The sequence below is a fragment of the Thalassophryne amazonica genome, chromosome 12 (assembly GCF_902500255.1).
Source record: "Thalassophryne amazonica chromosome 12, fThaAma1.1, whole genome shotgun sequence".
Taxonomy (NCBI): Eukaryota; Metazoa; Chordata; class Actinopteri; order Batrachoidiformes; family Batrachoididae; genus Thalassophryne; species Thalassophryne amazonica.
This window is the reverse complement of record NC_047114.1, coordinates 7,954,480-7,981,817: the sequence shown is the minus strand read 5'-3', so window position 1 is coordinate 7,981,817 and position 27,338 is coordinate 7,954,480. Positions and strand designations below refer to the sequence as shown.

Below are 27,338 nucleotides of genomic sequence, written 5' to 3'. Positions count from 1 at the left end.
CTTGGCTTTTACTGGCTTTTGTAATTATATTTATTAAGTGTTGATGAAGTGTTGATTTTTATGGAATTTTATCATGTATGAAATGTGTGTTTATGCTCGTGCTGGCGCTTTGTCTGCAAATGAAGTTCCTAATGGATAAATAAAGTTATTTTGATTTGATTTGATTATTTTGGAGTGTCTTTGTAAATTGTGGGCATGACCTGTGAAATTTCTTCGGCCATTAACAATGAGTTTCCTTCTTGTTTTTGTTCTGAAATTCCTTCTAAACATGAACTGTGCTGAACAGCAGAAGACAAAGGTTTTGGTGGACCCGTTTGTCCTCGTTTGGCCCGATTGTGGTAATTACATATCCCCTCTTGTTTTCACTGTGGTGGTTCATTTTGGGTAACGGTTGGTCTGACTGTGAATTGCCCATTGTGCTTGTTAAACAGACTTGCTCATTACGCTCATTCATTTCATCCTGTTTTTCTCTGGAACAGGTCTCAGTTTTATTACGTGTCACTCAAAATGTGCTGAAGAATTTGGCAATTTGCAATACCAGACCAGCACAATTCTTAAAACATATAAATAAAAATTTATAGGAGTTAAAAGTGAAGATGAATGCATGAAGAAAAATCTTTTTATGCAGTTTTTTAAAACTACAAATGAAACTGGAAATGGAACAAATGGAACTCACTGAGCAGATTTTAAGATTTTGTTGCTGACATATGAGGCTCTAAATGGACGCACATCCAACTATCCTCTTTGTACCCTGTGGTTGCTGGGTGCCGACTTGCTCTGTGTGCCAGTGGTTAAAAGGAAGTCAGCAGGCATTAGTGCCTTTTCCTTCTGTGCTCCTACATTGTGGAATATCCTGCCCATTGGGATTTGAAAGGCAACTTTCGTTGACTGTTAAGATTAGTCATAAAACCTATTTGTCATTAGTTTAATGGTTTTTAATCCCTCTTTTTTATTTTGCTTATACGTTATTGTTGTGTGGTTTTAATTGTTTTTACTCTGTGATATGAGGATCTCAATTTAATGTTCTGGAGTAATGTTCAATCAATCAATCAATCAATTTTTTTTTTATATAGCGCCAAATCACAACAAACAGTTGCCCCAAGGCGCTTTATATTGTAAGGCAAGGCCATACAATAATGATGTAAAACCCCAACGGTCAAAACGACCCCCTGTGAGCAAGCACTTGGCTACAGTGGGAAGGAAAAACTCCCTTTTAACAGGAAGAAACCTCCAGCAGAACCAGGCTCAGGGAGGGGCAGTCTTCTGCTGGGACTGGTTGGGGCTGAGGGAGAGAACCAGGAAAAAGACATGCTGTGGAGGGGAGCAGAGATCGATCACTAATGATTAAATGCAGAGTGGTGCATACAGAGCAAAAAGAGAAAGAAACAGTGCATCATGGGAACCCCCCAGCAGTCTACGTCTATAGCAGCATAACTAAGGGATGGTTCAGGGTCACCTGATCCAGCCCTAACTATAAGCTTTAGCGAAAAGGAAAGTTTTAAGCCTAATCTTAAAAGTAGAGAGGGTGTCTGTCTCCCTGATCTGAATTGGGAGCTGGTTCCACAGGAGAGGAGCCTGAAAGCTGAAGGCTCTGCCTCCCATTCTACTCTTACAAACCCTAGGAACTACAAGTAAGCCTGCAGTCTGAGAGCGAAGCGCTCTATTGGGGTGATATGGTACTACGAGGTCCCTAAGATAAGATGGGACCTGATTATTCAAAACCTTATAAGTAAGAAGAAGAATTTTAAATTCTATTCTAGAATTAACAGGAAGCCAATGAAGAGAGGCCAATATGGGTGAGATATGCTCTCTCCTTCTAGTCCCCGTCAGCACTCTAGCTGCAGCATTTTGAATTAACTGAAGGCTTTTTAGGGAACTTTTAGGACAACCTGATAATAATGAATTACAATAGTCCAGCCTAGAGGAAATAAATGCATGAATTAGTTTTTCAGCATCACTCTGAGACAAGACCTTTCTGATTTTAGAGATATTGCGTAAATGCAAAAAAGCAGTCCTACATATTTGTTTAATATGCGCTTTGAATGACATATCCTGATCAAAAATGACTCCAAGATTTCTCACAGTATTACTAGAGGTCAGGGTAATGCCATCCAGAGTAAGGATCTGGTTAGACACCATGTTTCTAAGATTTGTGGGGCCAAGTACAATAACTTCAGTTTTATCTGAGTTTAAAAGCAGGAAATTAGAGGTCATCCATGTCTTTATGTCTGTAAGACAATCCTGCAGTTTAGCTAATTGGTGTGTGTCCTCTGGCTTCATGGATAGATAAAGCTGGGTATCATCTGCGTAACAATGAAAATTTAAGCAATACCGTCTAATAATACTGCCTAAGGGAAGCATATATAAAGTGAATAAAATTGGTCCTAGCACAGAACCTTGTGGAACTCCATAATTAACTTTAGTCTGTGAAGAAGATTCCCCATTTACATGAACAAATTGTAATCTATTAGACAAATATGATTCAAACCACCGCAGCGCAGTGCCTTTAATACCTATGGCATGCTCTAATCTCTGTAATAAAATTTTATGGTCAACAGTATCAAAAGCAGCACTGAGGTCTAACAGAACAAGCACAGAGATGAGTCCACTGTCCGAGGCCATAAGAAGATAATTTGTAACCTTCACTAATGCTGTTTCTGTACTATGATGAATTCTAAAACCTGACTGAAACTCTTCAAATAGACCATTCCTCTGCAGATGATCAGTTAGCTGTTTTACAACTACCCTTTCAAGAATTTTTGAGAGAAAAGGAAGGTTGGAGATTGGCCTATAATTAGCTAAGATAGCTGGGTCAAGTGATGGCTTTTTAAGTAATGGTTTAATTACTGCCACCTTAAAAGCCTGTGGTACATAGCCAACTAACAAAGATAGATTGATCATATTTAAGATCGAAGCATTAAATAATGGTAGGGCTTCCTTGAGCAGCCTGGTAGGAATGGGGTCTAATAAACATGTTGATGGTTTGGATGAAGTAACTAATGAAAATAACTCAGACAGAACAATCGGAGAGAAAGAGTCTAACCAAATACCGGCATCACTGAAAGCAGCCAAAGATAACGATACGTCTTTGGGATGGTTATGAGTAATTTTTTCTCTAATAGTTAAAATTTTGTTAGCAAAGAAAGTCATGAAGTCATTACTAGTTAAAGTTAATGGAATACTCAGCTCAATAGAGCTCTGACTCTTTGTCAGCCTGGCTACAGTGCTGAAAAGAAACCTGGGGTTGTTCTTATTTTCTTCAATTAGTGATGAGTAGAAAGATGTCCTAGCTTTACGGAGGGCTTTTTTATAGAGCAACAGACTCTTTTTCCAGGCTAAGTGAAGATCTTCTAAATTAGTGAGACGCCATTTCCTCTCCAACTTACGGGTTATCTGCTTTAAGCTACGAGTTTGAGAGTTATACCATGGAGTCAGACACTTCTGATTTAAAGCTCTCTTTTTCAGAGGAGCTACAGCATCCAAAGTTGTCTTCAATGAGGATGTAAAACTATTGACGAGATACTCTATCTCCCTTACAGAGTTTAGGTAGCTACTCTGCACTGTGTTGTTATATGGCATTAGAGAACATAAAGAAGGAATCATATCCTTAAACCTAGTTACAGCGCTTTCTGAAAGACTTCTAGTGTAATGAAACTTATTCCCTACTGCTGGGTAGTCCATCAGAGTAAATGTAAATGTTATTAAAAAATGATCAGACAGAAGGGAGTTTTCAGGGAATACTGTTAAGTCTTCTATTTCCATACCATAAGTCAGAACAAGATCTAAGATATGATTAAAGTGGTGGGTGGACTCATTTACTTTTTGAGCAAAGCCAATAGAGTCTAATAATAGATTAAATGCAGTGTTGAGGCTGTCATTCTCAGCATCTGTGTGGATGTTAAAATCGCCCACTATAATTATCTTATCTGAGCTAAGCACTAAGTCAGACAAAAGGTCTGAAAATTCACAGAGAAACTCACAGTAACGACCAGGTGGACGATAGATAATAACAAATAAAACTGGTTTTTGGGACTTCCAATTTGGATGGACAAGACTAAGAGACAAGCTTTCAAATGAATTAAAGCTCTGTCTGGGTTTTTGATTAATTAATAAGCTGGAATGGAAGATTGCTGCTAATCCTCCGCCTCGGCCCGTGCTACGAACGTTCTGACAGTTAGTGTGACTCGGGGGTGTTGACTCATTTAAACTAACATATTCATCCTGCTGTAACCAGGTTTCTGTTAGGCAGAATAAATCAATATGTTGATCAATTATTATATCATTTACCAACAGGGACTTAGAAGAGAGAGACCTAATGTTTAATAGACCACATTTAACTGTTTTAGTCTGTGGTGCAGTTGAAGGTGCTATATTATTTTTTCTTTTTGAATTTTTATGCTTAAATAGATTTTTGCTGGTTATTGGTGGTCTGGGAGCAGGCACCATCTCTACGGGGATGGGGTAATGAGGGGATGGCAGGGGGAGAGAAGCTGCAGAGAGGTGTGTAAGACTACAACTCTGCTTCCTGGTCCCAACCCTGGATAGTCACGGTTTGGAGGATTTAAGAAAATTAGCCAGATTTCTAGAAATGAGAGCTGCTCCATCCAAAGTGGGATGGATGCCGTCTCTCCTAACAAGACCAGGTTTTCCCCAGAAGCTTTGCCAATTATCTATGAAGCCCACCTCATTTTTTGGACACCACTCAGAGAGCCAGCAATTCAAGGAGAACATGCGGCTAAACATGTCACTCCCGGTCCGATTGGGGAGGGGCCCAGAGCACTTCATTGATTTTTTTTTCTCCTTCATTTAACATGCTTTATACAACCCCAATTCCATTGAAGTTGGGACGTTGTGTAAAATGTAAATAAAAACAGAATACAATGATTTGCAAATCCACTTCAACCTATATTCAATTGAATACACCACAAAGACAAGATATTTAATGTTCAAACTGATAAACTTTATTGTTTTTGTGCAAATATTTGCTCATTTTGAAATGGATGCCTGCAACAGTGTGGCTTTGTAGTAAAAGAGTGCTGGTACTAGACTGGTCTGCCTGCAGTCCAGACCTGTCACCCATTGAAAATGAGTGGCGCATTATAAAGCACAAAATACGACAACAAAGTCCCTGGACTGTTGAACAATTGAACTCGTACATCAAGCAAGAATGGGAAAGAATTCCACCTACAAAGCTTCAACAGTTAGTGTCCTCAGTTCCCAAATCCTTATTGAGTGTTGTTAGAAGGAAAGGTGATGCAACACAGTGGTAAACATACCACTGTCCCAGCTTTTTTGAAACGTGCTGCAGGCATCCATTTCAAAATGAGCAAATATTTGCACAAAAACAAAGTTTATCAGTTTGAACATTAAATATCTTGTCTTTGTGGTGTATTCAATTGAATATAGGTTGAAGAGGATTTGCAAATCATTGTATTCTGTTTTTATTTACATTTTACACAACGTCCCAACTTCACTGGAATTGGGGTTGTAAATAAATTTCTTTATATTATTATCTATATAGTAATAGCCAAGTGGCGTGTGTGTGTGTGTGTGTGTGTGTGTGTGTGTGTGTGTGTGGGTGCTTGTGTATGGCTGTGATCACGCAGAAACCAGGCAGAGCTGACATTTGCCTTTTGGTATGTTTATATATTTTGGGTCAAGGATGAATGCTGCAAAAAAAAGCTGATGCGACAAATATTTTTGCAGAAATTAGCCATTTTAACTAACCAGTAAACAATGACATTGTGCTGCAATGCACTATGGGAGTCCAGGGTTTGGGGGTTTTAAATGTTGTTATTGTGGTTCATGTTAGTTTAAGAGTGATGTTAGTGTTATTGATTTATTGTGTTTTTGTAGTTCAGTTGGTTTAGTGTGTTTAGTTGATTAGCTAGTTTAATTTTGTTGCTGGTACCATTATCGAGAAGTGATGTCTTCCACCACATCTTTGTTTGTGTCTAAAATTAGAAGCACCTGCTTGCAGCAAAAAATGGCAAAAACAAAAAACTCTCTGTGCGTGTGTGTAACTTTGATCACGGAGAAACTGAGGACATCTGACATTTTCCGTTTGGTATGCTTATGTATTTTGGGTCGAGGATTAATGCTGCCAAAACAGAAAGCTGATAGCACTAATATTTCTAGAGAAGCTATGGCTATCAGCTAACATTGCTCACTACGTTCTGGACTCACACGCCATTCCAGCAGGGGGCGGTAAATCATCTTTACCGTGCATGCTTTTATTAGGTAAGTTCAATGTTAATACATATTATAATTGTTATTATAATAATACGTTAAAAATACATAGATGACACAAGAAAGTGAAAGCACTTATTTCCATTGTGGTCCATTTAAAAATCAAATGGCAAAATCTAATACTAATAATACTGATAATAATAATGATCATCATCATAACAATAGTGTGTATATGATAACAAGAACCTAAACAATTTATAAATACATTAAGACAGCACAAGTAAGTTAACATCCAAAGACATGCAGGTTAGGTGAATTGGAAACTTTATAATTGTCCAGGTCTCCTTTGTATCGATGTATATTGAGATCTCAACTCAGTGGGCCTAACCTGGTGTAAAATAAAAAAATGATTTAAAAACAATTAAATGTAATTAACAAGAAATATTGAGTTCTTTTTCTAAAAACTGTTGAGGTCTAAAGCCCCTTTCACACCGGCGCAAACGTAGCGCCGGTGTGAAAGGGGCTACTACGTTGAGTTATGCAGCTCTACGCCACTCAGTGCCAAGTTTTTGCTCCCCAACGCAGCAGTAAGCGGAAGAAATTAAACATCATTAATTTTTTTCTGCACAGAGCACTGGATGATTAAAGCATGCCGTTTTAAGCAAGTCTGTGCTTCTGCATGAAAATTCAGTAAGGTATATCTTATATATAATATTCCAATTCTAAGGTGGAACTATGCTAGTATACTAAGGTATATTTAAATATGTAAAAAAGAAAAGTAAAATAGAAGAGTAGAAAAAAGTAGAGTAGAGCCACTTAGGTGTCTGGTCTTGAGAACCAGGGATGGTAGGTTGAAAAGCTTTTTTATCCCATGGGAACTCTCCCTACCCACACATGTGGCTCAAGAAAAAAGGTATATATAATAATAAATAATAAGACATAAGAAAGATAAGACATAATATATATAACTTATATTTAAATATTAAGGGTAATAATGGTAATAAACATATACAATAAATATGGTACTATATAATATACAGGAGTAGGTATTAAAATCTAAATATTAATACAGGAGAAGATTGTAGTATAGGTAATTTAGTATGTAGACTAGTAGTAAAATTAAATTATAGTTAGTAGGCTATGCTATAAATCTGGTATTTTATTATAGAAACAGTCTGCGCTACACTGAGCTACTGCATGCAGATCTACACAGCTGTACACTGTAGAAACTGAGTCAGTGGCTCCGGGGGCGTGCTAGAAACAGAAGCCCGTTTGTAAAGGTGCACTGACACTTGTACGACTTTGATGCACGCACTTGCATGACCTGTGTTGTGCAAGAGAGTAAACTCGTCTTTAATGGGTGTAGACTGAACGCCAGAGGGGCGATGGCGCGTGCAATTGCACAAAGAGAATTTTGTAACGTTCAAAAAATCTTTCACGCATAAATGTCGTGCAACGTGGCGCGATGTGCTCTCCAACACTACGTGCAGCTCAAGTGGAGTGAAGAAGAAGTGAACAGAGTGGCTGCGTCAGAGCACCACATCAGAGCACAGCTTGTCTGAAGGATTATAACGAGATGTTAAATCTACAGCAGTTAACAGAAGCGAGACTTTGAGCATCAAGTGTGAAAAGGATTCAGATTTGCGTGTGAACAGGTTTGATCCATGGCGCCCGCAGCACGTGTGATCCAACGTGCGCGAGTCTGTGATCCACACATCCAGCAGCGTGTGTGCATGAGCCTGCAGGGATCCATCCATTAAAGTGCACATCAGAAAACATGTTTACATTCTTTCAGTTGATAAAATGGATGTCTTTCAAAATCCAGAGAACACAAACAGTAGGTCTGGAAAAAGACAGCGCTCTCTCTCTCTCTCTCTTTCTCTCTCTCTCTCTCTCTCTCTCAATTGGTCAAACAATTAAGTATGTGAGTTTAAGTGGCAATATTTTCCTTTTTTTTTCGGAGCACACACTGAACTTTGTGGTCTGATGGTTTGCGCCGGAGTGAAAGGTGCTTTAAAGTCTAAAGTGTAAGGTTCTAAAAACATTCTGGACTCACACGTCATTCCAACTCATAATAGAAACATAACATAACTTATTACCACCCTTGAAAATGTCAGCTACCTATTTTATAAACACTACCCAATCTAGAGCCCATGGATCCCCACAGACGACACGCTGTTTCGTCTTATTATTATTATTACACACTTGAATGGCTTTGAGAAAGCATTCAGTCATAAAATTCACTCAAAATGGAAATGAACTTGAGCTGTTTCAATTCAAGCAAGAAGGTGAACTCTCAAACAGTTTTTTTTTTTTTGCAAAGCGCTAAATTGCAAGGAGAATGAATTAATCTGAAATCAAAGGAGTTGGAATTTCATTTTCCATTTGTGCTGCTGTTTCAGTGAGGATCAAACAGACGCACATGCCAGCTTTCTCCTGGCTGCAGTGGATAACGGGTTGTGGAACTGGCTGCAATGATTTCTTCTGAACTCACTGCACTCGCTGCTGCATTATTGGATTGTTACCGTCGCCAACCAGCGCAGAGGCGGACGTGCAACCTGCCATCAGCTCAGTCTGTCCATTTATCTGTGTACAATATATCTGAAGAGTAGTGGATGGATTTTGAAGTCATTTTGTGCACAGAATGCCCTGGAGTCATGTAAAAATTTACGTTTTACATTGATTTTTACATTGATTAAACACCCTGCGGTCCTTGACTGTGCCTTCAAATCCCGCTAATGAACTTCGAGGACAGGAAGAATCTTTGCTTTTTGTCTATGATGTGGTTCTGTTGCTTCCGTCAGTCAGTGATGTGCACTGAGCAGGTTTGAGGCCAAATGTGAAGTAACTAGGATGAAGATCAGCACCTCCTAATATGAGACCATGGTCCTCTGTCAGAAAACTGTGGATTGTCCCCTCTGGGTCAGGGAAGAGTTACTGCCCCAAGTGAAGGAGTTTAAATATCTCAGTGTCTTGTTCTCAAGTGGAGGTAAGTTGGAGTGGGAGATCAATAGATGGATTGGGGCTGCGTCTGATACTTTCCAGACACCATACCAGACCATTGTGGTAAAGGAGCTGAAGCAGAAGACGAGACTCTCAGTTTACCAGTCGATTTACTCTTCTGTCCTCACCTGTGGTCATGAGCTTTGCGTAATGACTGAAAGGACAAGGTCACAGATACAAGCAGCAGAAATGAGATTCATCTGTTGGGCATCCAGGCTTATATTCCTGGACAGGGTGAGAAGCTCAACTATCCAGGAGGAACTCAAAAGAAGAGCCGCTGCTGGTTTGCATCAAAAGGTGCCAGCCGAGGTGGTTCAGGCGTCTGGTCAGGATGCCTCCTGGTTGTCTCCCTAGGGAGGTCTTCCAGGTATGTCCAACTGGGAGGAGACCCCGCTGGAGGGATTATATTTCTCAGATGGCTTGGGAACTCTTCCTCAAGATCTCCCGGGAAGAATTACAGGACTTGGCTGAGGATAGGAAAGTCTGGGATAAGCTGCTTGATCTGCTGCCACCACGAGTTGGACCCAGATGTAATTAAGTCCCTTTGGCTTCTCTCTTGTTTTCACTTAAGGGATCGATTCCCACCTTTGGAAACTTTAAATTGTCCATAGGGGTGCGTGCGGGTGTGAATGTGTTTGTCTGTCTATATGTGTCCCTGCGACAGACTGGTGTCCTGTCCAGGGTGTAACCCCACCTCACGCCCTATGACTGCTGGGATAGGCTCCAGCCACCCCGTGACCCTTAATTGGAGTAAGCGGGTATAGAACATGGATGGATAGTCCATGTATAACAAAGGGGAGGTGATGGTCTAGTGGTTAATGTGTTGGGCTTGAGACCAGAGGATCGGTTCAAATCCCAGCCTGACTGGAAAATCACTAAGGGCCCTTGGGCAAGGTCCTTAATTCCCTAGTTGCTCCCGGTGTGTAGTGAGCGCCTTGTATGACAGCAGCCTTACATTGGGGTGAATGTGAAACATTATTTGTCAAGCCCTTTGAGCATCTGATGCAGATGGAAAAACGCTATATAAATGCAGACCTTTTACCATTTACAAAAAAAAATCTTTTTGGTGGTAGTGCTTTAAAAATATATTCTTTTTCAATTTTTTTTTTTGTTCATTTTTTTTTTATTTGTGTTGTTAAATGCCATTTATGGAGGTAAAATCTGTCAGCCTGCAAGGTTCCAGTGTTTGGTTTCACATTGTTGTGTACTGTAACAGTAGTTTACTGATATTTTGATCAGGATTTCACCTCCAAAACACCATTTTGTTGTCTCTCTCTCTCTCTCTCTCTCTCTCTCTGTGTTTCTATAGCTAATGTTCTACCTGGCGGTGCAGACGTTGTACACGTTGGGTCACAGTCTGTCTTTGATTGCCCTCACCACAGGGAGCGCCATCCTCTGTCTGTTCCGGTGAGACCAAATATTTTTCAAAGATCATTAGTTGAGTCGAGTCAGCAGGAATGACCGTGTTTGACTGGTGTAAACTGAAGTCCAGAGATACTAAGAGCTCGGCTTTAATTGAATTTTTATGAAATAATCATCAGCTATAAGGCATATTTGCATTTCATAGGTTTATCGGTAATTGCTAGCTGTGTGTGTGTGTGTGTGTGTGTGTGTGTGTGTGTGTATGTGTTTACGCCTGCTTTTGTGAGGACTAATTTCAGTTTAAGCACACACCATCCAAGCCAACAGTGTGAATCTACACTCAGTCAGAAGAGCCGCTGTGTGTTTTAACAAACCAGGAGGATACTGTCCTTCACCAAGTGCAGCAAGGTTCTCATCATTCTGATCCATTTTTTATTGTTCTTGCCTTGTGCAAGAATAATAAAAAACTTACAGCCACATCTGATGAATCAATACACAAGAGCAACGCTTAAGTATCTGAGGCAGAAACTTGCTGTTTTGTCCCACTTGTCTTTCCATCGTTACCTCTGTTCTTCTGCATCTCAACCCACTCACTCTGGTTTAAAGGGTACCTCCCTAAACAAAGCTCTCCGACCTAATTTGTGGCCCAGACTTTAGTTTTGTCCATGCTGAAGTGACAACATAGTCAGACCATCTTCATCAACTCATTTATGACCCCAGTTAAATATTTATATGTGCTGTTCATTAATATGCTATACCGTCCATGAATTTGTCTGTCTACTTCGACAGGGTTGTTTTGTTGTTGTTTTCATTGGTGTGGTTAGGATATTGGAAAGTTATGTGGGCTCATTTATGACCCCAAAAAGATATGCATTTTTTTAAAACAATATGCATTTTTTAAAATAATTATATATGAAATTTTAGAAAATCTGTCATGGATAAAGGAGGCATTATAGCTGTGATAAACACAAATAGAGCCATTAAAAAAGTATAAAATATAACTGAGTCATAAATTACACCACTCTGTCTTTTTAGTTGCTGCAGTGGCTCGGTTGCTTGAGGGTTAAAGGACGGTCTGCCATTTTAGCTTTAAAGGTCGCCGGGATGGAGAGGATGAGAATAAACATACAGAGAATGTGGCCAAATGAGCAAAGATGTCTTCCTTGTACCAGACAGGGAGCTTTGATCTGTGTCAAATGGTGGAATTCCTGATGAATTCTAACCACTTCACTTTCTTGCCATGAAGAACACCTGCTCTTTTATACCTGTGAAGTGACGGCAGAGTGCATTCACACTCTGACGACTGGCTGACAGAGAGTGAAAGGTTGATTAATGACCGGCGACAAGGTCCACTAGACTCCGCAGGAGCTTAGTCGACATGTGAGCAACACTGATGTTCGTCATGGTCCTGGAAAAGTTTTCAACATGCTTAAAATCTCTGACATTTATGCTGAAACGTTGGCAAGAGTTGAGTTCCACTATTGCTACGTCACCTCTTCTAGTATGCCGTTACTGCTCCATTTGCCTCTGCTGGACTCTACTATCCAACAGTGGAGGCTTGACGAGACACTCCACCTCCTCTGGATCCCTTGGGCATAGAAATATGAAGAAATATGAAGGAATATGTAGAACCAGTCTCAACAACGCACCAGTAGCAAGTGATGCAATCGTAGAGGTACATCAAGTTTATATACGCTACGTCACCTGACGTCTGAAACGTTGAGTCAACGATCAGTTCTGCCAAGCTACGCTACTGGTCTGGAAGTGCGCTACTAATTTGCGTGACTTCCAGTGCCAAAAGTTGAACTGCGTCTTATAGTAAGTCAGTGGACCGTCACCAAACGTTGAGCTCCAACAGTTAAATTGCGCCCTCTGCTGAGGTACTTTGATTTGTGTTGAAGACAGGAAATTTGGACCCAGGAGCCGAACTGTGGCGCCTCACGTGTCAAGCTGCTGTTCAAACGACTTGTTGTGATGAAGCGTCCGGGTATGTTTCCAGTTTTCCTGAAGTCAGGCACAGCAGGTATCACAGAGAATGTTGATATGAACTAAATCAGTGAATTACTGTCTGCTGTGCAGGAAGCTCCACTGCACCAGGAACTACATCCATCTCAACCTCTTCTTCTCCTTCATCCTGAGAGCCGTGGCCGTCCTGGTGAAAGACGACATCCTCTTCTCTCGGAACACGCAGTGCTCCAACCAGCCGTCACTGGTGAGGTCACAGCATTTCTCATTTTAAAAACTGATTTGCAGACGTGACGTAAATCCGCGTCCAGTGAAATCAAATGATGAATATAAAGTTAGAGTGCAGACTGTCAGCTTTAATTTCAAGGGAAATAACAACTGACCCTAAAATGCTGAAGCTATTACAGATTTTTTTTTCTAAATGGACTGCATTTATATAGAGCTTTTCCATCAGCATCAGACGCTCAAAGCACTTTACAGTAATGCCTCACATTCACCCATTCTCTCTCTCTCTCTCTCTCTCTCTCTCTCTCTCTCTCTCTCTCACACACACACACACACACACACACACACACACACACACACACAGACTGATGTCAGGGTGCTGCCATACAAGGTGCTCATGACACACTGGGAGCAAGAAGGGGATTAAGGAACTTGCCCAAGGGCCCTTAGTGATTTTTCGGTCAGGCTGGGGTTTGAACTGAGGATCCTCTGTTCTCAAGCCCAACGCTTAACCACTAGAACACCTCCCTGTTTCTAATTTGTAATTGACCAAAAAGTAAGTGGACAACTGGGTGCTGAGTGATAAACTTCCTGAACTTGGAACATTTTTTTTCTTTGCTCCTGTTACATTTTTACTCACTTTGGACTCATTTTTCATTTCACCTACAAGTCCTGCACCTCTGTGGACACAGCAGAGAAATTGTTCATACATATCTTAAGTCCTTCCTGTCTGCCAAGGAATTCTGTGCTGCATCCTGCGCTTCATCAGAAGATTTGATGATTTCTTTTGGGGTGGGGGGAGGTTTCAAGCAAACAGTTAATTATTTACAGCATTCTAAAGGAGACATACAACCCCAATTCCAATGAAGTTGTAATGTTGTGTAAAATGTAAATAAAAACAGAATACAATGATTTGCAAATCCTCTTCAGTCTATATTCACTTGAATACACCAAAAAGACAAGATATTTAATGTTCAAACTGATAAACTTTATTGTGCAAATATTTTGCTCATTTTGAAATGTATGCCTGCAACACGTTTCAAAAAAGCTGGGACAGTGGTATGTTTACCACTGTGTTTCAGCACCATAAACGTTTGGGAACTGAGGACACTAATCGTTGAAGCATTGTAGGTGGAATTCTTTCCCATTGTTGCTTGATGTGCGACTTCAGTTGTTCAACAGTCCGGGGTCTCCGTTGTCGTATTTTGTGCTTCATAATACACCACACATTTTCAATGGGCGACAGGTCTGGACTGCAGGCAGGTCAGTCTAGTACCTGCACTCTTTTACTACGAAGCCACGCTGTTGTAACACGTGCAGAATGTGGCTTGGCATTGTCTTGCTGAAATAAGCAGGGACGTCCCTGAAAAAGACATTGCTTGGATGGCAGCATGTGTTGCTCCAAAACCTGGATGTACCTTTCAGCATTGTTGGTGCCATCATAGATGTGTAAGTTGTCCATGCCATGGACACTAACATACCCCCATACCATCAAAGATGCTGGCTTTTGAACTTTGCGCTGGTAATAATCTGGATGGTCTTTTTCCTCTTTTGTCTGGAGGACACAACGTCCATGATTTCCAAAAACAATTTGAAATGTGGACTCATCAGACCACAGCACACTTTTCCACTTTGCGTCTGTCCATTTCAAATGGGCTTGGGCCCAGAGAAGGCGGCGGCGTTTCTGGATGTTGTTGATGTATGCCTTTCGCTTTGCATGGTAGAGTTTTAACTTGCACTTGTAGATGTCGCGACAAACTGTGTTAACTGACAATGGTTTTCTGAAGTGTTCCTGAGTCCACGCGGTAAGATCCTTTACACAATGATGTTGGTTTTTAATGCAGTGCCGCCTGAGGGATTGAAGGTCACGGGCATTCAATGTTGGTTTTCGGCCTTGCCGCTTACATGTTCTCCAGATTCTCTGAATCTTCTGATTATATTATGGACTGTAGATGATGGAATCCCTAAATTCCTTGCAATTGAACACTGAGAAACATTGTTCTTAAACTCTTGGACTATTTTTTCCACGCAGTTGTTCACAAAGTACTAATCTTCGCCCCGTCTTTGCTTGTGAACGGCTGAGCCTTTTGGGGATGTTCCTTTTATACCCAATCATGACACTCACCTGTTTCCAATTAGGTGTTCTTTGAGCATTCATCATTTTTCCCAGTCTTTTGTCGCTCCTGTCCCAACTTTTTTGAAATTTGTTGCAGGCATCCATTTCAAAATGACCAAATATTTGCACAAAAACAATAAAGTTTATCAGTTTGAACATTAAATATCTTGTCTTTGTGGTGGTGTAGAGGATTTGCAAATCATTGTATTCTGTTTTTATTTACATTTTACACAACGTCCCAACTTCATTGGAATTGGGGTTGTATAATAGTGAGTGACTTTAATGAAATATCAATTCTTTAAACTTTTCATAATGTTTCCTCTTTGAAAAGTTCTGTTTAATTCAAAGACTGTTGAAAATTTGTAATATCTAATGCAAATTTTATTTTACATTTTCTCGTTACCTGGGATGCACGATACCACTTCTTTTCCAGACTGAGTGCAAGTACAAGTACATACATTTGAGTACTCATCAGTACCGAGTACTGATACGCATACTTCATGATACCATTACAGTTTCATGATGACTTTGAAAACATATTTTATTCAGCAGTTGTTCCTTACATATTGACTGTAACTGAAACTGTCCATCACTAACATTATTTATGTCTGTGAGGACTAAATGTGAGGGGCAGATTCTTTTTGATGAAAAGAAGTTTCTCTGTGTTATCAGCTGTGAGCCTGTTTTTTCTTCTACAATGTGTGACACTGAACTAAACAGCCTTTCACTCTCCACACTATTTTTGTTTAACTTTGAATTAAATACGTACAGGTGACATACACAAATACAAAGGTGGAACACAGCGTCGCATGCACACGCACACCACATAGAGGCAAAATGGAGTAATTTTAACATTATTTTATTTTATTTTTTCTTTGTGGATCATGGGATAATTTCCTTGCATTCAGACAGAATAGCCCATTGCCTGTGGTAAATGAGTTGTTAACGAGGCACAGTGACTCAACTTCTGGCAAAAAGTGTGGGCCATGGAGGAGGAGCGGAGGGTCCGAACGCAACGCGACAGACATCCAACAAACAGGTGACATCTGTAGTGGACATGGCTGGTCTCCCTTTGGCCTGAACAGCCACACCAGGGGCTGAAACTCACCAACTTGATGGACGACCTCCGCTGCTGAAACCGCAATCTGAGTTCTGATGGAGGAACTGGTGCAAAGTGCCAAAGTCACAGAGGAACTTTTTTCAGCCACTACAAGGAATTAAAGTATTTTCAGATGTTGTTTTCCAAACTCGGAGACTTTATGTGGATAATTTTTCTTCAGGATCTTGTGATGATGAATACCACTGAAACAAGTAAGACTTTATTATTTACCCCGTGTGTGAATTTACTCCACATGATGTACTGCAGCTTTCAGCCAATCAATGGACAGCATTGATGGACATATTTTGACTCATGAGTAAATTACATGAAAGCCTGTAAAAATCCATAAATTAGCCGCATCATTGTTTAAGCCACAGTGTTCAAAACATATGAAAAAAGTAGTGGCTTAAGGAAATTATGGAGTCTGTGCGTGAAAATCCCCAATTGAGAGGTTGACATCACGCTGCTGTAAAGGGGTATCGGGTGTTGTAGTATCAGAGACGTTTTATGATTACAAGTAAATGAATACGGGATTGGGCCGATACCCGATACTAGTATCAGGATCGGTGCATCCCTACTGGTTATGGTAAGTGGTGATTTTTGGCCTTTTTTTTTTTTTTTTTTTTTTTTTAAGAATACAGGACTTTTAAAATGGCCAGCATGTTGGGGGGGTTTAAAGGTTTAACCTCACAGGTTTGTTGTGTGGGCCGCTGAAGAGGAGGTACTGCTGGCCCACCACCACCAGAGGGCACCCTGCCTGGAGTGCGGGCTCCAGGCACCAGAGGGCGCTGCCGCCTCACAGGAGCAGCCGGGGTGACAGCTGACACTCATCACCTATGACAGCTGTCACCACTCATCTGATCTGCATCGGTATATCAGCAAGACGTCATCTCCACCTCTTTGCCGAGATATCGTTCTACCGAGGAGGTAACGAACTCAGCCGTTGTGTTGTCTTTCAGACAGTGACTTTGTTGCTTGTGTTTTGACAGTGGTTGGTGAGTACTTGCAGCTGGAGACTGTACTGAACCCTTTTTTGATAAGTACTCACATTTTCCTGACAAGAGGTGGAGGTGGTTTTTTACACCATCCGTGTTGCTGGGTGCAAACGCACCCACATCTAACTGTTTTTGTTCCTCGCCAGCAGTACCAGATCCGACAAGCGGAGGCAGTGGCCACCTGGGAGTTCGGGACTTGGCGGCTCCAGTATCCCCGGGGTTCGGTGGCGGAGGAAATCGTGTGGTTCCGGTTCTGCTTTGGACAGACGTCTTCTATCTTTGAACCTGCCCACATGACACCTTTGTGAATTGACTTTATTATTTTCTATTGTGATCTGTCGTGCTTGTTGTGCTTATTTCACAACAGTAAAAGTGCTATTTGACTTCCTCCATTGTCCGTTCATTTGCGCCCCCTGTTGTGGGTCCGTGTTCCAACACTTTCACAACAAGGTTAGCAGTATCAACCCAGCTCACTCAGAAATGAAATAGCTCCCTTGAGCAAATCCAGGTACCATATTTTCCAGAGCATAGGTCACATTAAATGGACACTTTTGCTTTTGCTCCCATTTTGTATGAGATGAACTCAAAGATCTAAAACTTTTTCCACATACACAATATCACCATTTCCCTCAAATATTGTTCACAAACCAGTCTAAATCTGTGATAGTGAGCACTTCTCCTTTGCTGAGATAATCCATCCCACCTCACAGGTGTGCCATATCAAGATGCTGATTAGACACCATGATTAGTGCACAGGTGTGCCTTAGACTGCCCACAATAAAAGGCCACTCTGAAAGGTGCAGTTTTGTTTTATTGGGGGGGGGGGGGTACCAGTCAGTATCTGGTGTGACCACCATTTCCCTCATGCAGTGCAACACATCTCCTTCGCATCATCCTTGAAGAGAACACCTCTCCAACGTGCCAAATGCAAGCGAATGTGAGCATTTGCCCACTCAAGTCGGTTACGACGACGAACTGGAGTCAGGTCGAGACCCCAATGAGGACGATGAGCATGCAGATGAGCTTCCCTGAGACGATTTCTGACAGTTTGTGCAGAAATGTTTTGGTTATGCAAACCGATTGTTTCAGCAGCTGTCCGAGTGGCTGGTCTCAGACGATCTTGGAGGTGAACATGCTGGATGTGGAGGTCCTGGGCTGGTGTGGTTACACGTGGTCTGCGGTTGTGAGGCTGGTTGGATGTACTGCCAAATTCTCTGAAACGCCTTTGGAGACGGCTTATGGTAGAGACATGAACTTTCAATACACGAGCAACAGCTCTGGTTAACATTCCTGCTGTCAGCATGTCAATTGCACGCTCCCTCAAATCTTGCGACATCTGTGGCATTGTGCTGTGTGATAAAACTGCACCTTTCAGAGTGGCCTTTTATTGTGGGCAGTCTAAGGCACACCTGTGCACTAATCATGGTGTCTAATCAGCATCTTGGTATGGCACACCTGTGAGGTGGGATGGATTATCTCAGCAAAGGAGAAGTGCTCACTATCACAGATTTAGACTGGTTTGTGAACAATATTTGAGGGAAATGGTGATATTGTGTATGTGGAAAAAGTTTTAGATCTTTGAGTTCATCTCATACAAAATGGGAGCAAAACCAAAAGTGTTGCGTTTATATTTTTGTTGAGTGTATATAGCAGTTTTCCATCTACATCAGACGCTCAAAGCGCTTTACACAATAATGCCTCACATTCACCCCCATGGCAGGGTGCTGCCATACAAGATACTCACTACATACCGGGAGCAACTCGGGGACTAAGGACATTGCCCAAGCAACCTTTGTAATTTTTTCCAGGATTTGAACCAAGGATCCTCTGGTCTCAAGCCCAATGCTTAAACACTAGACCATCGCCTCACATTTTATTTAATCTTTTATTTTACCCATCATATAAGTCACACCTGTTAAAAAAAATGCCTCTTGAAGAGGAAGACCCCATACATAGTAAGTTGTACCAAAGGACTTACTATGTATGGGGTCTTCCAAGAAGTGGTTAAGCGGTGAGTTTGTGACCAGAGGAGACACCAAAAGAGCACTCAGTGCCCTTGGACAAGGTCCTTAATCCCAAAGTTCTTCTTGGTGTGTAGTGAGCACCTTGCATTGCAGCACCCTGACATCAGTGTGGGTGAATGGGTGAATGTGAGGCATCACTGTAAACCGCTTTGATCATAAATGTGCTATATGAAGGCAGTCCCTTTGCCATTTACCAAAGTCAGTATAGTTATTATTGTTAGCAACAAATGTGTGATTTTTTTTTTTTTCTTCTTGGTATATAAGTCACACTAGAGTATAAGTAGCACCTTTTTTATATTATCAGCTCTTTAATTTGGGATTTTTGTTCATAATTGTAGTGTACTCATTAATGGCATTTAGTTCTCTCTACCACATATAGAAAAAAATCGACCCAGAATGCCTTGCATTGTCAACACCAATGTTTTTGTTTTATGGCAGGCACAGACGTTTTCTGTAGTATTAGAACGGTGAGGATTTTTGCTTCATTGCACCAGGCTAGTGCTTTATTTTTTATTTTTAATATTTGTTGTTACGTTCACCCGCTTTAGCTGAAAGTCTCTTATCATGGAGAAGTGCGTCAATTCAGGAATACAATGGTCCCACAGCTGAAAACATTTCTTGCAATAAGTAACATCATTTAACAAATAAAATTAATTTATAATTGAAAATCACTCAGTTATCTTATTTCCGACATACAATCATAAACAAGCAAACAAACTCAACAATTGTGATTGCAAAATGAGAAACTTATGACCAACAATGGGCTCCTTGAGTCTGGCAGGAACCGGCTCTGCTTGTGCCTGTACTGGTGCCTCTGGTGTGGGCTCCGACGCAGCGAGGAGCGCCTCACAGTCTTCCTGCTGATCAGTGTTTCTTTCCATCTGCTGGAAACAATGTTCACTCCAGTGGCGGTTTACGTTTCAGTCCTCCTAATCCGTCGTCGTTCCAAAAGAAATATTTTGGTTCACCAGCAGCAGTTCAACCGGCATTTAGCTGTTTTGCACCAAAGGGTTTTGAACACAAATCCAAGTTCCTGGTCAGTGCAATTTTTGTTTTCATGGTGCAACAGCTTTTTCCAAGTCATTTCTCTTTTGCGGTCTTAAGGGAAGTTTGCCCAACTGACGGTCTTCATCCACGGATAATTTGTGGGGTTTTTCCTCTTCACATCATGTGACCAGCACAGGTCACAGAAGTAAACTATGATCCTAACTGGTTAATAAAGTTAATCTGTCATCTTAAATGCAAAAATACTGTAAATGAAGATGGCGTGTTTGGATAAGTGACACCTAGCTATTTTTTCCCCACACCACAGTTTACAAAAGAGGCAGAGACAGACGTGTTTGCCAGCAAACCTTGTAAAATTCATGGAAAAACGAATAGTGTACCTCCTACGGTAGTACATAAGTACCTAGGTGTGGTAGGGAGAGTTGTTGGCCATTGCTTTCAGACTAACAATTCAGGTTTAGTTGAAAATTTGTTTGAGGTGCCACTGTCACATGACCTACGCTTGTCTTTTTTCCCCTCCTGGTTTTTTTTTTTTTCCCAGGTGGGTTGCAAAGCTAGCCTGGTGTTTTTCCAGTACTTCATCATGGCCAACTTCTTCTGGTTGTTGGTGGAAGGTCTGTACCTTCACACTCTGCTTGTCGTCATCTTCTCTGAGAACCGACACTTCATCGTCTACCTGTTCATTGGCTGGGGTAAACTTTTCAACTCAGTCAGAATGATGACCTTTGACCCGTGCTGTTAGTAGCTACCATAGTAATAGCATTACACATTGCTGCATGGTGGAGGTCCCGATCTCAAACTAAAGTCATCTGATGCCTAGCTAACGGCGTACACGCTGCTCATGTTTGACCATTGTGTTAGTGTCAGCACATCCCTAAGGGCCCCTTCACACATAACACAAAGTTGGTTGAAAGAAGCAGAGACCGGCCGAAAAAGGGCAAAAAAAAAAAAAAAAACTGAATTGGCAAGCCGCAAAAAATTCCAGCCGCTCTCGGGAGGGACACACGGTTGGACAGGTGTGAACGATCTTGCGGTGACGGTTCCATGTACGCTCGTGTGTGTGTCCAAGGAACACATTGTGAGCACGTTAGAGGTTTGAGACCACATCGCTCTCACACAGCAGTGGAAAGAATTAGGTCTGCAAATGTACATAAATCAACAAAAATGTGTAAGGACAAAATAATGAGAGAGCACAGAACTTCATAAGAACAATGTACTGTTAAATGTAAGACAATCATGTTACAGGTGATGATTCTGTTCTCACTGTAATAAAATAAAGAAAAAATAACAAAAAAGAAAAAAAAAACAATTTACTGTGACTGTTTTGGCACTCTGGCAAAACAATTTCCTTTGGGATTAATAAAGTTCCCTTTATTCTTATGATGTGTAATTGATGCCTGATCCTGAATTGACGGTCTGTTTTGGAAATGATGGATCAAATGGACTGAATTTTGTCTGGTAGAATATTTAATTCCCGGAATAAAGAGCAGACAATACATGAATTAAGGTCACTCTGTTGCCTGTTCCTCTGTACACGAATCAAGGAATTAATAAACTGACATGATTTTGAATGATCATGAACACATCAACTGGCTCCGTGTGTCCAGCTGTCCAGCGGGCGATGTGCCGAAGGATACCGCGTCATGTGGAATATCACTCACTGATGGACGTGACATTTGGATCGTTAGCTGAGCGGTCATATGATCAGATGACTATATTCACATGGAGCAGCCTGGCTGATCGTGTCTGCAGTGTGCAGTGGAGCGCTGCTGAAGTTGTTACGTGTTTTTATTTATTTCCTACCACCTCAGGTAAGCATGCAGACACGTTCCAGTGGATTGTTGTGAGGTGGTGTTCTACATGGCACGTTATGTGTGAGCAGCAACGACACAGAGCTGATCTGCTGTGGCCCACAAATCACAGCTGTAGAACACATATCTGTCATCGACTCATAACATGCCACAGCAATGCACATGTGAGGCCGGGCTCTCATGACATGCTGATCATTGTTATATTAGTATTATTTATTGTTGTTTGTTTTAATTTAACACATTTTGTTCACCCTGTCAGTGTCAGCTGAGAGAGCGAGCTGAACATGCCCCCACATCTGCAGAGCGAAGCAAAGCCGTCACACATGAATGAGATCACGCTGTTTTCATCATTGTTTGTATATTTTTTATTTTACCACTGTTTCTTTTAATTGAACATCTTGCTGTCACTTGCACTCTTGCCTGCCAACATGCGTGTTATCATCTGACAGTGTCATGAGCCTGCGCTGACATGATTGGAACGACACACCCTCTTGGGCTCATGGCTGGCTGTTACGCAAAGCCCCACTTTGCAGTCATGTGTCACGTGGCTGTCCGCTCGATGGCCATACTGGCTGCGGACCAAGCACTTTTTGTTTTTGATTCTGTAGTCCCGGCATGTGTGCACTCCTGCGTGGCGATTCCACCTCCAGAGGCACATGCAGAATATGACATGATGGCCGTTCCACAGCTCCGACATACCATACATACCATCCGACATACCTGTCACGTGCATCAACTCATGTGGGCATGCAGCTGTGTGGACCTACACGTCTGGTACTACAGCTGACATGATCTTGTTGTCTTATATTGTGTAATGGGAGGGAATGTGTTACATGACATCCATCATGGACATGACAAGCCGTCCAAATGTGCACACTGCGCTGGACAGTGATCGCACTGCACTCCAGCCGCCGTTGGAGCATTTTCCACCTCAGCTGCACCTCCACAATGTTGGATTGTGGTTTGGGGGGGTACACATGACACACTGGCACACCATTTGTGTAGCTGGGGGGAGGGAGGAAGGCACGACACACTCATGGAGCAATTATAAAATGTGCGGCCGTTCGCACAGCCAGCTCGACAGCCTGCTCGACAGCCTGCTCGACAGCCTGCTCTCTACTCTTGTGTTGGCAGCACGAATGGCTCGCCTTTTCGTAAGTGCCCTGTGAGTGGTGTTGGATGTTCCCGGGAGGCACCCGAACTCCGGTGGAGAGTGGGCTGAATGGGCACTCGCACGGCATTTGCCGACTTTCAGCCACTGGTGTGAAGGCTGCCTCGATTGCGCCATTCGGCCACAGTTTGACATGGCCAATGATTTTGCGCAGCTGCTCGGACGCGGCACGATATGTCCGACCTGTGTACGACATGCTGTGCGAATGCTGCGAACACAATCAGATGGCATTGCAACCTCATCTTGCCCACCTTTTGAATGGGTTTCCGGCGGGAGTGGCAAGCAAATATATAGTGCATATGCCATGTCCGAATCGAAGTGGCGACTGCTGTACGAGGCGTTCGAGTGCGGCTCCGATTTTCTTTGAGTGCAATTTGACTCTGTGCCCTCTGCCTCAATCGTCTTATTTGTGAAGGTGCCATAAAATAAGTTCATATTAATGAAAGATGGTCACCATGTTTTCTGGAGTATAAGTCGCATCTATTCAGAAATACCTCTTGAAGAAGAAAAACCCATATACTAGTTGCACCTGAGTATAAGTTGCACCTTTTTTCTCTGTTAGCAGCCCTTTAATTTGGGGGTTTTGTAGTCTATTTTTAATGCTTTGATTTCCTGGGACATTTATATGTAAATAGAAATTATAATGATTATTATGAATAATGAATGTGTCATTTTTCATTATATAAGTCACATCAGAGTACAAGTCCCAGGACCTCCCAAACTAGGAAAAAGATGCGACATACAAACGCGCAACAAAGTATGGTCATTTTTAAAAATCTTCTAATAAACTGACATACTCAAAGAAATTAATACATGAATACATTTTAACTTCCGTTAAAGCAATACTGCACCCCCCCTTTTTTTTCAATTTCTTTATTGCAAATGTAAAGCTGATGCAGTTATAAATTAAAAAAGAAAAAAGTGTAATTAAAAGATAAAAATGAGTCTGCTCAGTGTTTTCCTTGTGGCTGCTTGCAGGAATCCCCGCTGTGTTTGTGTCTGTGTGGGTGATGACCAGGATTTATCTGGAAGACACCGGGTGAGTCAGCAACCCGTCGGCCCGATTTCATATTCATGAACATTTTCATATCCTTAGAATTGTATTACAGAAAAGAAAGTGGAGCGAATGAGCCAGACTTTGCAGTTATCTTTTTAATTGATTGATTGATTATTAAGGGAAACATGGAAAGATTTCCGTGCATGCTGAATTTGTCACTGTTTATGGTAGCACGTTAAATTTAAAGCACATTAATTGATATTCAGCAGGAGCTGCATGTAATTACATTAAGTCTGTAAATTATATTTTCTCAGTTATAGTCAGGTAACCATGTCAATCAATCAATCAATCAATCAATTTTTTTATATAGCGCCAAATCACAACAAACAGTAGCCCCAAGGCGCGTTATATTGTAAGGCAAGGCCATACAATAATTATGTAAAACCCCAACGGTCAAAACGACCCCCTTTGAGCAAGCACTTGGCTACAGTGGGAAAGAAAACTCCCTTTTAACAGGAAGAAACCTCCAGCAGAACCAGGCTCAGGGAGGGGCAGTCTTCTGCTGGGACTGGTTGGGGCTGAGGGAGAGAACCAGGAAAAAGACATGCTGTGGAGGGGAGCAGAGATCGATCACTAATGATTAATGCAGAGTGTGCATACAGAGCAAAAAGAGAAAGAAACAGTGCATCATGGGAACCCCCCCAGCAGTCTACGTCTATAGCAGCATAACTAAGGGATGGTTCAGGGTCACCTGATCCAGCCCTAACTATAAGCTTTAGCAAAAAGGAAAGTTTTAAGCCTAATCTTAAAGTAGAGAGGGTGTCTGTCTCCCTGATCTGAATTGGGAGCTGGTTCCACAGGAGAGGAGCCTGAAAGCTGAAGGCTCTGCCTCCCATTCTACTCTTACAAACCCTAGGAACTACAAGTAAGCCTGCAGTCTGAGAGCGAAGCGCTCTATTGGGGTGATATGGTACTACGAGGTCCCTAAGATAAGATGGGACCTGATTATTCAAAACCTTATAAGTAAGAAGAAGAATTTTAAATTCTATTCTAGAATTAACAGGAAGCCAATGAAGAGAGGCCAATATGGGTGAGATATGCTCTCTCCTTCTAGTCCCCGTCAGTACTCTAGGCTGGAGCATTTTGAATTAACTGAAGGCTTTTTAGGGAACTTTTAGGACAACCTGATAATAATGAATTACAATAGTCCAGCCTAGAGGAATAAATGCATGAATTAGTTTTTCAGCATCACTCTGAGACAAGACCTTTCTAATTTTAGAGATATTGCGTAAATGCAAAAAAGCAGTCCTACATATTTGTTTAATATGCGCTTTGAATGACATATCCTGATCAAAAATGACTCCAAGATTTCTCACAGTATTACTAGAGGTCAGGGTAATGCCATTGTTATGTGTCGGACGCAGCTCGGAGAACCGACCAGCGTTTGAAGGACCCAGTATGAAATAAGCAGAGCACGGTACAAAGGCTAACTGAATTTAATACATAACAGTGATACAAAAAATAACAAAAAGAAAGTGCGGTCTGGCGTGGTGCGCTCCCAGCAGCGCTAACGGTCCGGAGCCAGAAGCTGTTTGGACCCAAGGACCCCGCCGACACCCCCCAGGTGGCCGCAACAAACCGAGTCTATGAAAGAAGGAACCATTATGTGAGTCCACACTCTACACACAGAGAGAACACTTAAAGGTGTACAAACAGCAAACACTTCCTGGCTGATTACTAATCAGCTTCCCAACCTGCAGGCATGGAACATCCAGTTCACAAAACTCCACTGCAGTGGAAGCCGATACATGACTAACATACAGCTCAATATAAAAAGGTGTGAGGGACACCACATTTACTGACTGTATAATGTTAGTCACAAAATCTAAACGTACCTCAGGAAGTGTGCTGACGAGCGTGAGACCTCACCCCCTCCTCTTTCACAGACCGTGCATCAACCCTGGACGTTCTCTGCATCCACTGATGATGAGATGGCTCCCGAGACGACGATCTCACTCGTCTGGTCACAAGGTCGAGTCTCTGGCAAATACACACTGTATACTCCAGTCTTAAATGCCCACCATGTTCCAATCCATATAGATGCACCTCAGCTGTGAGTCCTGACGAGCCGCAGGTATCAGGGTGAGGTCCTGATAACCTCAGCAACACAGCCACTCAGTCCCAAATGCAAGCCACCTGGAAGGAAAAACAAAAGACAGAAACAAAAAGGCAGCCAGGCCCCCCAGCCATACAACAGCCATCCACAGTAAGGATCTGGTTAGACACCATGTTTCTAGATTTGTGGGCCAAGTACAATAACTTCAGTTTTATCTGAGTTTAAAGGAGGAAATTAGAGGTCATCCATGTCTTTATGTCTGTAAGACAATCCTGCAGTTTAGCTAATTGGGTGTGTGTCCTCTGGCTTCATGGATAGATAAAGCTGGGTATCATCTGCGTAACAATGACAATTTAAGCAATACAGTCTAATAATACTGCCTAAGGGAAGCATGTATAAAGTGAATAAAATTGGTCCTAGCACAGAACCTTGTGGAACTCCATAATTAACTTTAGTCTGTGAAGAAGATTCCCATTTACATGAACAAATTGTAATCTATTAGACAAATATGATTCAAACCACCGCAGCGCAGTGCCTTTAATACCTATGGCATGCTCTAATCTCTGTAATAAAATTTTATGGTCAACAGTATCAAAAGCAGCACTGAGGTCTAACAGAACAAGCACAGAGATGAGTCCACTGTCCGAGGCCATAAGAAGATAATTTGTAACCTTCACTAATGCTGTTTCTGTACTATGATGAATTCTAAACCTGACTGAAACTCTTCAAATAGACCATTCCTCTGCAGATGATCAGTTAGCTGTTTTACAACTACCCTTTCAAGAATTTTTGAGGAGAAAAGGAAGGTTGGAGATTGGCCTATAATTAGCTAAGATAGCTGGGTCAAGTGATGGCTTTTTAAGTAATGGTTTAATTACTGCCACCTTAAAAGCCTGTGGTACATAGCCAACTAACAAAGATAGATTGATTATATTTAAGATCGAAGCATTAATAATGGTAGGGCTTCCTGAGCAGCCTGGTAGGAATGGGGTCTAATAAACATGTTGATGGTTTGGATGAAGTAACTAATGAAATAACTCAGACAGAACAATCGGAGAGAAGAGTCTAACCAAATACCGGCATCACTGAAAGCAGCCAAAGATAACGATACGTCTTTGGGATGGTTATGAGTAATTTTTTCTCTAATAGTTAAAATTTTGTTAGCAAAGAAAGTCATGAAGTCATTACTAGTTAAAGTTAATGGAATACTCAGCTCAATAGAGCTCTGACTCTTTGTCAGCCTGGCTACAGTGCTGAAAA

General features: G+C 41.6%; 1 protein-coding gene across 1 annotated transcript in view; it reads left to right on the top strand.

Moving 5' to 3' along the window:
* vipr2 (vasoactive intestinal peptide receptor 2) overlaps positions 1 to 27,338 on the top strand; it is a 185,131-nt gene that overhangs the window by 108,280 nt on the left and 49,513 nt on the right. Inside the window, exons 5-8 of the mRNA XM_034183771.1 lie at positions 10,502 to 10,599; positions 12,634 to 12,766; positions 20,525 to 20,675; positions 23,944 to 24,004. Coding sequence (XP_034039662.1) covers positions 10,502 to 10,599; positions 12,634 to 12,766; positions 20,525 to 20,675; positions 23,944 to 24,004 — 443 coding nt within the window. The remainder of the gene's footprint in view (positions 1 to 10,501; positions 10,600 to 12,633; positions 12,767 to 20,524; positions 20,676 to 23,943; positions 24,005 to 27,338) is intronic.